At 44.4% G+C, this 11,565-nt stretch overlaps 1 protein-coding gene across 1 annotated transcript in view; it reads right to left on the bottom strand.

Annotated features, from left to right (window-relative positions):
• LOC135460417 (arrestin domain-containing protein 3-like) overlaps positions 1-11,215 on the bottom strand; it is a 44,592-nt gene extending 33,377 nt beyond the window's left edge. The window contains exon 1 of the mRNA XM_064737232.1: positions 10,673-11,215. Within this exon, the coding sequence (XP_064593302.1) occupies positions 10,673-10,952 (280 nt within the window). The 5' untranslated portion in view covers positions 10,953-11,215. The remainder of the gene's footprint in view (positions 1-10,672) is intronic.
• Positions 11,216-11,565: the final 350 nt, after the last annotated feature.

Below are 11,565 nucleotides of genomic sequence, written 5' to 3' on the forward strand. Positions count from 1 at the left end.
CCTAACAGTGTTAACTTGCTTATCAAACGTAAATGGCAAAGCACTAAAGTATACTTATTGTCATAAGAATTTGTATGAATTAAAAGAATTTACTTCCTCCTTTTTAGGAAAGGGGGGAATGAGGGAAAGTGGAAAATTTTTCAGAGTAGAAATCCATTTTGATTTAGGTGAAATGTACATCTTTGAGTTAAGTCTGTAGTTTGAAACATAGCTATGTAGCCTGACTGCAAGGCCTAGGCTGCCTAGGCTCAGGGATTCAGTGAAGGACAGAGATAAGGGAGGGGGGGAAGACACAGAAAGTGATAAAGAGAGACAGAGACTGCTGTGAGAGCAAGTCAACCTGACCCAGGAATTCTTTCTGATAAAGAAGAACTAGCAGCAAATGTCAAACGAAATTTGTAAAAATGAATATGTATAAACCTATTGTGAAATTGTATGCATATGTATTTGAGAGGAGGATAAAAAGGGACCTGAAGTTCCCAGAAATACGCATGTCATTTTAGGGGAACGATTCCCACATGCGTCCAGCGCTGTAATAAACATACTGGCTTTACAACTTTCACAAAGTTGTGGAGTTTTTGGCTATATCTTCACAAAACAGTAATTCCTGTAGAAACACTGGAGAAAGTCAAAGAGGCAGCTGAAAAAGCATTCTTTTCCCTCCAACCTGAGGGGCCTTTTGAGCCTTATAGTAAGATCAAGCAGCTACCATCAGAGGCTTTTTTGAAATTTGTACAAAGGTTTAACTAGAGCTATTGAAATACAAGTTTAAAAAGAGAATGCAAGGGAAGAGGTTTTAGAGGAAATGGCATTTACAAATGCAAATGAGCAGTGTCGAGCGGCAATTTTGAATCTTCCCCTAGAACCCCCCCCCAGTAAAAAATATGCTTCTAGTCTATAACAGGAAAGTGCCTCTGATGAGTGTTGCTGAAGACACCAGACCAAGGCTGCTGCCAAGACTACCTCAGCGTGTCGCCGTTTTCCAGCCCTACGCCCATTCCCTCAGCACAGCAGTACCCTGAGCAGCAGCGAAGACCAGCAATGGTTGATCCCACAAAGCCATGCCTGCTTTGCAATAACCTTGGGCACTGGAGTAGCCAGAGCCCCCTGAAAAAACAATTTGATGAATTTAGAAATAGCAGGGGAGGAGAACTGCAAGCACTCCCTGAGGGGTCAACAACAACAAAAAAACTGAAAGGGGAGCACTGGCCTGCCAAGCATGCAGACACAAAAAGAGCAGGCCAAGGGAATAAGGGAAGCAAAATAAACCAAGCACACAGTAATGTTAATATTTGTGTAAGTGAAGCAGATGCTTCAAAGACCATGACTGCTGGTCCATTGTTGCAAGTGAAACAAAATAACCTTTGTTATGATTTAGGTGAACCCCTGTTAACCACATCTTCTGTCAATGAGCCTTACAGGTTGCAGCTGACAGTCACTCCACCTGAAAGACACTGACTGGCATTTTGGCTCCGTCAATCCAGAACAGAAGGGTACTTGGAACCGAATTCGTTGTAAGTACATCGTCATTGGGGACACCAAACACACACCACAAGAGATCGAAATTGCTCCAGGAATGACAACATCAGATCCGGAGCAATTCGTTCTCGGCCTGCACTGTTTCCACCCACCCCTGTTTCTTCCCAAGGGACAAATTGTTGCCCAAGCTATCCCTGTGCCGTCTTTACCGGAAAGTACTGAAAAACAAGGGCCCACAGTCGCCCAGGTCCAAGTTATTGGGAAGGACAAACCCAAAATCTGGTGTAATGTCAGTGGGGGTGGGGAGTCCAAACGCATTGAGATGCTTGTAGACACGGGTGCAGACTGCACAGTGATCCCAGTACAAGACTGGCCAGCACATTGGCCTTTGCAAGACGTTGCCAGTCACGTTCAAGGTGTAGAAGGTCTGCAATTGGCGAGACAATCTAAGAGCATCATCCAAATTGAGGGACCAAACGGACAATTGGCAAATATCTGTCCATTTGTGTTAGATTATTCGGAACCATTGTTAGGGAGAGATTTAATGGCCCAGTGGGGTGTCACAATTGATATTCCAGACTCTCCACAGCATTTTTGCACAGCAGTCATTGAACAGTGCCCCACCCAAAAACTGAAGTGGAAAACAGACAAACCAGTTGAGGTGAAACAATGGCCACTCAGTAAACAAAAAATAAGGTGCTTGAGGAACTAGTGGAAGAGCAACTAAAAAAGGGTCACATTGTGGAGACCACATCCCCGTGGAACTCTCCAGTGTTTGTCATCCAAAAGGCTGACAAAAAGAGATGGTGGCTCCTCCACGACCTCCGACAAATTAATAATGTAATTGAAGATATGGGTTCTCCCCAACCTGGTATGCCATCCCCAACTATGCTTCCCCAGGATTGGAAATTGGCTGTTATTGATATAAAAGACCGTTTTTTCCAAATCCCCTTGCACCCTGACGATGCACCGCGTTCTGCATTCTCGGTCCCTTCCATCAACATGGAAGTCCCTATGAAAAGGGACCATTGGACCGTTCTTCCTCAGGGCCTGAAGGTATCTCCAGCTATCTGCCAGTGTGGTATGTCTCTTCCCTGCTTTCCCCAGTGCATGCAGCTGCAGAAAAGGCCATCATCTATCATTATATGGATGATATCCTTGTGTGTGCCCCCAAAGATGATTTACTTACACATGTGCTTGACCTAATGATCAATGCATTGATTGTTGCAGGGTTCGAGCTCCAGGAAAAGAAAATTCAAAAGATGCCACCTTGGAAATATTTGGGCTTAGAAATTGGAAACAGGACCATTGTTCCTCAAAAACTAGAAATCAATCCAAAGATCAAGACCCTTGCGGATGTCCACAAGTTGTGTGGGTCTTTAAATTGGGTATGGCCATGGCTAGGTCTGAGTAACGAAGACCTTGCCCCTCTTTTTAATTGATCGAAAAGGGGAGAGGACCCAGGTGCTCCTAGGTCCATTACCCCAGAGGCACGGAAAGCTCTAGAAAAGGTTCAAATTGCAATGTCCACAAGACAGGCCCACCGATGTTAGCTTGACCTGCCATTCAAATTTATCATCTTAGGTAAGTTGCCACACCTCCATGGAAATATTTTCCAGTGGGAGGGAAAACAAACACCTAAGGCAAAGGATACACCACAAAAGGGCCAGGACCAGGGGGACCCTCTCTTGATCATAGAATGGGTTTTCCTCAGTCACAAAAGGTTCAAGAGAATGACAAAGCCTCAAGAGCTGGTAGCAGAACTGATCTGGAAAGCAAGGACCCGGATCAGGGAGTTAGCAGGATGTGACTCTGAGTGCATTCACATTCCATTTGAGTTAAGATCGGGCCAAAATACTATGCAAATGTTGGAACAATTGTTCCGAGAAAATGAAGTGTTGCAGTTTGCTCTGGATTCCTACTCAGGACAAATTTCTGTCCAGAGGCCTGCCCACAAAATGTTCGAACAAGATGTTCAATTCACTCTGAAATTGAGAAGTGCTCTAAGTAGGAGACCTTTAAAAAAGGCTCTGACTGTTTTTACAGATGGGTCTGGGAAGTCCCACAAGTCCATTATGTCTTGGAATGATCCTCAAACCCAGCAGTGGGAGACGGACATTGCTGAGGTGGAAGATTCACCTCAAGTTGCTGAATTGGCTGCGGTTGTTAGGGCTTTTGAAAAGTTCTCAGAACCATTCAATCTGATTATGGATTCTGCATATGTGGCAGGAGTAGTATCCAGGGCAGATCAAGCAATACTGCAAGAGGTGTCTAACATCACACTTTTCGAATTGCTCTCAAAACTTGTACAGTTAGTCACCCACCAAGAGCAACCATTTTATGTGATGCACGTCAGGTCACACACTGACTTGCCAGGGTTTATCGCTGAAGGCAACAGAAGGGCAGATGCTCTTGCTGCACCTGCAGTGATGGCCACTCTCCCAAATGTTTTTGAACAGGCAAAAATCAGCCACCAGCTTTTCCACCAAAATGCACCTGGCCTGGTTCGTCAGTTTAACATCACTCGAGAACAGGCCAAAGCGATTGTGGCCACTTGCCCAAATTGCCAACAACATGCACTCCCTACAGTGAGTACGAGAGCAAACCCAAGGGGACTGAACAGTTGTGAACTGTGGCAAACAGATGTTACACACATACAGGCTTTTGGACGGCAGAAATATGCTCACGTTAGTGTAGATACCTTTTCTGGAGCAGTCTATGCCTTTGCCCACACAGGAGAATCATCTACCGATGCCATTAAGCACCTCTTACAGGCTTTTTCTTTCATGGGCATCCCCAAGGAGCTGAAAACTGATAATGGGCCTGCTTATAAATCCAAGGAATTCGGGAGCTTCCTGCAACAATGGGGAGTAGAGCACAAAACTGGCATCCCCTACTCCCCTACAGGTCAAGCCATAGTAGAAAGGGCTCACCGTGATATCAAAAGAGTCCTGGACAGGCAACATCAGGTTCTGAAGGTGGAACCTTCCCACATCCGGTTGTCCAGGGCGCTGTTCACAACCAATTTTCTGACCTGTTCTTTTGACAGCCTGAATCCGCCCATTCTACGCCACTTTGGGGGGAGCAGTCATATGTTGATGAAGGAAAAGCCTCCGGTTTTAGTAAAGGACCCTGAGACTTGGAAAACGGTGGGACCTTACAAATTGGTTACTTGGGGACGTGGATATGCCTGTGTGTTCACCCCCTCTGGTTTAAAGTGGGTTCCTTCCAAATGGGTAAAGCCTTATGTTCCCAAGGTCTCAGAGAAATCTACAGAAGCACCCCAGTTTGCTAATGCTGCCTGGAGAAGGAAACGCCGCACGCGTTCTCTGGAGGAAATTCCATTTAAGCCTCCTATCTGAAATAGTTCGTAATATATGTTTGTCTTAAGTTTCCTTTTATCGGTTTAGATCCCTCTGTTCGTGTGCAGTCTCGAGACACCATGAGACCAAGGCTGCTCCTCATCCTACTTGCTATCATTTCTCCAGCGATCTCCTGGATAGTCCCTCAGCCCTTGGACAAGATCACATTTGTCTCTCCGCAGCGACAGCCTCTGACCCCCTGTCAACTTGCCTGGTGGGAGTTCCTTTTAAATCCTCAGAGTTCCCAAATGAAATGTGGAGTGCTTTACATGAAGTGAACCTACTCGCACCTTCTCCTGGCCACTATCCTGCTGACAATCCTTTACTGTTTTGGCAGGAGTGGCGAGAAAGTTACCAGTGCCAAAAAGGGCACCACAAGAGTTCCATCTCTTAGGCTCCATGAATGCAACCTTTTGAGTCCACTTTAAATTCAATTCCCAGTTAGCATATAATGAAGCTAAACAAAACACTTATCCTGACCCTAGCAACTCACACTAAACAGACAAAAACTGGTGTGAAAATTCAGTCCTAGTCATGCACTCATCAGGTGGTGATTACAAGCCTCGTGAACTCCCAAGAGGTGTGTTTTTAATATGTGGAGACAGAGCATGGGCAGGTCTCCCTCATCGTTTGCTCAGAGGTCCACGTACCTTTGGCAAGCTGAGCCTGTTAACCCCAAATCGAACAAACCTAATACATTGGCTATCCAAAAAAGAGACCTAAGGCAATTAGACCCTGACTGTAATTCAGAAATTGTTCACTGGTCCAGACTTAAGGCCACCGCAATTACAGTCCTTCTGCCGTGGATCTCGGCAGCAAAAAGCATGGGAGAATTAGGCCGATTGGAATGTTGGGTTGCAAAACAGGCAAATCTCACTTCTACTGCTCTGAGTGACCTCTTATCGGATGAGGAAATTACCAGGCAAGCCACCATTCCAAATAGGGCAGCCACAGACTATCTGCTCCTTCTGCACAACCATTGCTGTGAAGAATTTGAAGATCTCTGCTGCCTCAACCTGTCATCAAAAGCAGAGAATATCCATGCCACAATCGACAAGATGAAAACCATGGTGAGCAACACCAAGAGAGAAACTGACGACTGGCTGAGTGGACTGTTCAAAGGCTGAGGACTCTCGGGCTGGTTGGGATCTATTCTGAAAACTGTGTTTTTAGTACTGTTTATATTAGTTCTTGTTGTAATTGTTAGCATTGTTTTTGGACTAATCAAACGCATGGTTCTCAAGTTAATTTTAAGCTCATCTCCCCCTCCTTAAGTTTACCATTTGGAAGCCCTTAGTGCTCCAATGGATGACATGGAAGCCTCAGTGGAAAACACTGACCCTCCTGTAGAGGAAGAACCGATTCACCAACCATAGTTTGGTGAGCACTCTGCATCACAAACCCAGTCCTCTTCTTTTTAAACAAAACTAAGGGGAGATGTTGCAATGTGTTGCAATTTCCTGTTTTAGACTTCCCAGTCCCCCAGGTGTGCCAACCTCTCCTTTCCCCTCCCCCTTGCTCCCTTGCTAGGTGCTGTCCGTCAAGCGTAACATTCCAGCCAGGGCGTCATGTGATTGGCAGAAGTTCAAAAGATGCTTCTCAGTCCTGGGGTCATTGGCCTGTCTATGTGTCATTGTCCCCTGAGACCCTCCCCCTCCCACCTGGTCAGTGGCTCACCTATCCTTTCCCTCTCCCCTCCCTGTGGGCTTAAATGGACATTGAGGCCATGTGGTCGGTTATTCTGTGGAGCTGTTACAAGATTCAGAGATCTGTGACCCTGGAATAAAACTCTGGATTAAACCCTCCACAGAATCCGTCTCCTTTTCCTCTTCACCTAGCCTAAGGACTTTCACCAGAGGTAAAACTGAGTTCTTATTAGCCTGGACTTGTTCCAAGTGCCTAGCTGCAACATCCAGCCAGCCAGAGGCATCTCTGTGGTGAAATACCACAGCTGCCACCTCTGTCCAAGCAGCAGGGGCCAGACGAGCCCAGGCACGTTCCATCCGGTAATATTGGGATCTAATTCAAATAACTATGTCCTCTTTAAATTTAACATGGTATTCTCTAATTGTCCTCCAGTGCTCTGGTTTGTGTCATGGTTATCTTATCACTTGGACAAGTCAGTCGGTGCATGGCCTTACACTGTTCTTCTAAGTCACAAAAAGCCCTTTTCACATCTTATGTTTTACTAAGGTCTATAGTACAATACATTAATCACCATACTATTTCTATAAGAGATACATAGATATTATATTCATTACACTACTATTTCTATGAGCAATACAGGGCATACTTAAGCTGATTATGTTAAATTAACAAGCAGCTAGAAAGAATTATGATTTTTACTATACTAAATACTTATAATCAATAACAACATGCAAAAGCTAATACATAAATGTGAAAGCCAGTATTATCTGGTCATTTTTAACAATCTTAAATCCAAGTACTAACATAGCTGTAACTGCTGCCATTTCAAGGTCTGCCTGAAAGATCTGTAATGGAAACTGTTTTCCAATATGACTTCTAGTTAAAATTAAATAGAGCTCTCTAATAGTAGTAAGTGAACTTAGTATTTTCTGCTACATTAATTGATTACATTCAGTAATTCACCTTCCTCCTACCGCCTAAATAGCAAGTGTCCAAAAATTGATTTTTTTAAAAAGTGCACAAGCACCACCTAGAAAGTACCAAAAAAATTCAGGGGCACAAGAAGTGGCAAGCTGTCCAATTAATGTTGTTAAGAGTTAATGTATCAAAAATTCAAAGTTTAGCTCAATTTTGCTTGGATAGCAAAGACCCAAACATTTCCTAATTTCAATGAGAAAGCTGACCTTATTTTAGAGTCATGATTTCTTGTATTGCTTGAAATGCTCCAATAAATTTGTGGTTTATTCCGATATAATTACCATGAACCCAGAAAAAAAATCCTGCTGATTCCAACAGTACAGACAGTTATTTAGATAAAACAATTGAGCATCTCATATACAAAAGGGTTGGCATAATAAAGGCACATATAGTGGGATTACACAAAAGACCCTTCCTGTTGTTAATAGTCTGAAGCATCATGAAGGAACGCTGCTACATTTTAAGATTTTTTAGTTCCCACTGTTCTACAAAAGTGCCGATGCTCCAATTTCTTTAGTGCACCAGAAATGCTGAAACAAACCTATGCAAAAATATAAAACCCCTAGAACACTATTTATGTAAATGCACCTGCAGCATGTAATGTCACAAAATAACAATCTTCAATACAATGAAAGAGTAAAGCAATGTGTATAATGCTTTTTGTTGCTGTTGTTGTTAAAAAAACGCTTGGAGGGCTTTGCTTGGGTTTAATTAAAAATAATAGTGTTTTCCTTGCACATACATTTTTTCATCCCTTCTTCACTTCCTGTCAGATCAGCAGTCCCACTGAGCCTGAACAGCAGCAGCAGAATTATGGTAAGCAAGTACTGAGCTGTCAATCACAGACGAGGCTGGAGCAGGACTGGCCTAAACAGGCACGAGCACATCCCCTGCCAACCACTCATATACATACAATCTACATTACACCCCACTACATTTGCTCAGCAACTCTGCTCACAGTCTGGCCTGACTACCGCAGAGGTAAGGAGAAAGGGGGAGGGCCATCACCCACACCTCACCATCCGCTCTCCTCATACCACAGGGCCATGCTGCTGGCTTGCCCCGTGTAGACACCCCAGTCCTGCACTTCTCTCAGGAGCGTGTGCTGACCATTACTGAAATGCGATTACAGATCGTGCTGGCCAGGGGCATGGGCCAGGAGAGATAACCAAGTGAGCGATGCAAGAGGCCGTGGGGCCGTGTGTCCCAACGGCCGCCCCTGCTCACAACTCCTTGCTGGCCCAGTGGATGTGCATGGCAGGAGCTTGAATACTTCTGTCTGTCCCCAGAGGTGGGCATTCTCAAGAAAGGCAATGTGCCCTCTGCAGCCACTTTGCTCCGCCTCCCAGCACACACTAGAGAGCGGGCAAAGGAACTTCCCCCACGTCCCAGGCCCCTACAATCAGCGGCTGGCATCACCTTGGCAACAGGCTAACAAACCCCAGCAGGCCAATGACAAGGCAGGGACAGGGAGTGGTGTTCCAGACTATGGTAGGGTACAAGGCATAGAGTTAAACTCCACTCTGTGCAGCGAGTGTTCACAGTCCTGCCTGCAGCCAAGGGAAGGACAGGGATGTCTCAGGACAACTGCTTAAGACGGCGCACGCTGCACGTGCAGCACCAGTCTTGCTTCTGGTGTTGGAATGTGTCAGATCTGTCCCTTCCCTGCCACCATTTGTTCCCTTTCCAGACAAAACCAAGCACCTACTATCGAGGTCAGCATTTGGATCTACAGGCCACATAGGAAGTCATTGTGTCTGCTTAAGTTGACAGAAGCATAGGATCTCCTTCTTACTTGCAAGGATACATCCTGCTATGAGTGACTCCTGCATGCTTGCATGTTTCTGTCATCTGCAAGCCAGAGGTGAATGAATTTTTCGCATGAAGGAATTATTTCTAAGGCAGCAGTATAAAGAACATGTGAACTAGAAAGACATCTCATGAGCGACCCGAGCTTGCTTGCATCATGGTAACATAATTAAAATCGATAGCAACTGCTTTGTAGAAGATTTCTGCAGTAAATATCTTTCAAATTAAAAAACAAAACAAAGACACAGACACACACAAAAAACAACACCCCCCCCCACCCCCAACAAAGTCAAAACAACACACCAAAACACCCAACCAAATTATGTACTCAGTTTTAACATTTTCTCGTTCTAGGAATTGAGTCATCACTACCACCTGACTGTGCAACCAATATGCGGAGAGAAGGAATACTCCCTCCCTTCTTCCCGGGACAGGCCCCAAACAGGATTGAACCGCTTCTAACAAAGGGTGGAAACTTCAGAAATAACAAGCTTACAGTCCCTTGTACTTTCACAACGTAACTATGCAAACAATAGATTAGCAAATTTAAGACCCACAGTCCCACTCACTATGTAATACCCCATTTCCATATCCCAAAATAAGGGAATTTGCAGGGCACTTTCCATTTCTATAGGAGCTTAGCAGACCAGGTTTTCATTGAATGCAGGTTCCAGAACTCCTCAGCTCAGAAGCGATGCTCCATTCACACAACCATGACCTCTTATTTGGCCTTTCAGACAGATTTTTACATCTGGGTACCCCATAGAGGAGTTGAATAAAAGAAATTAAAGTAATTTACAAGTATACTAGTTTAGAACAAAGGAAGAAATGGAAAATTATGGGTGCAGTAGTGATAGCATATCAAAGTAATCCACAGGAAATCTTTTATCTGCCAACAATGAATCAACCTCAAAAATAATTCTGCAAGTCAGACCTGTATCTGTTATGTGTCAAAACGTCTAATGGTACATCTTAATTACACTTATGATTCGATAGGATGCTACCAAGAAAATTATTTACTACATATCTGGTTTTGACTCAACAGCTATTTTCCCCATAGAGAAACAAATCACACTAATATTGCTAAAAAAAAAGAGGAATTTTATATTACAAAACACATATTAAAAAACAATGCAAATCCTTATGAAAAGACTGTTAAAAGGCAGGTATTTTTTAAAAGTCCTGTCTTCAGGTACTTTGAAAATGCACCTCAACATGCTTTTAAGTAAACGTTCAAATAGTCAAAAATACAACCTAAGAATGTAACCAGCATTTCCTCATCTTTAGAAATAGTGAACACTCTGAGACTGCGTATTAAGGAGGGATAAACCAAGCTAAGATACATCTTTTTCTGGAAATACGTCTGCATGTAATGAATGAATAAGCGAAAAGCTTACCTCTTGCATGCCCGACTAGAACGTCCTTATAGTTAAAATACTCGACTTCTTCAGTGTAATTTTGTGTATAGGCAGTGTTGGATCCAGCATTTCTAGATTCGCTCCAACGTACTTTTGCATGTCCTCTTGCATGAATTTTAAGAGCTTTCACTCTAATTTCCCCAGTAACTTCTAAACTGATCCTTCCCGAGACTGTGTCCCCGCTAGAATACACGGGGATATTGCTGTTACTGAGACAGTCAAAGCTTATTGTCAAACTCTTCACCTTCCCCAGCACCATGATTTTTAATGAAGTGTATAAAAATATACTGCAAGGAAAACAAAAAAAAGTCAAGGTCTCATACAAAACGCGACCTTCACGTTACACTGAACAACGCCTCTGCTGCGTAGAGCCTGCCAACCAGATCAGCGTCTCCCCTACGAACGCTTCATCGGAATTGCTGAGAAGACAACGACAGCCGCCCAACACTACGATATCTGTACAAAGGCAGCTGGCCCGCACGCTGCCAGGTCACTTTAAGAACAGCTTTGTGAAAAACAACCACCCCTGCGCATGCGCGAAGCGAGTCGTAGCGGCGGTTTCCTCCACCGCTTGCCTGTCTTTCCTGCCGCGTTCGGGTTTTTTTTGTGTTATCGCTTCCATCTCATGCAGAGAGTCAGAGCACTCCCTGGTGGAGTCAGGGCTCTGCTACGAGTTCGCAGTATGGTATTGAAATACGTACTGAAGAACTGAGAGAAAAACGTCGGGGGGAGGGGGCGCTAGGGCTCCTTGTCCACAGGGTCATCTCAATCTCATCTCATCTCATCTCATCTGTCACGGCCTGGGGATCCTGGCTTGCTGATTGGGAGGTGTCTCGGAAGAAGCTGGCAGCTGAAATCGGGCAGCAGTCGGT

This window comes from Zonotrichia leucophrys, unplaced genomic scaffold, assembly GCF_028769735.1.
Source record: "Zonotrichia leucophrys gambelii isolate GWCS_2022_RI unplaced genomic scaffold, RI_Zleu_2.0 Scaffold_41_468701, whole genome shotgun sequence".
Taxonomy (NCBI): domain Eukaryota; kingdom Metazoa; phylum Chordata; class Aves; order Passeriformes; family Passerellidae; genus Zonotrichia; species Zonotrichia leucophrys.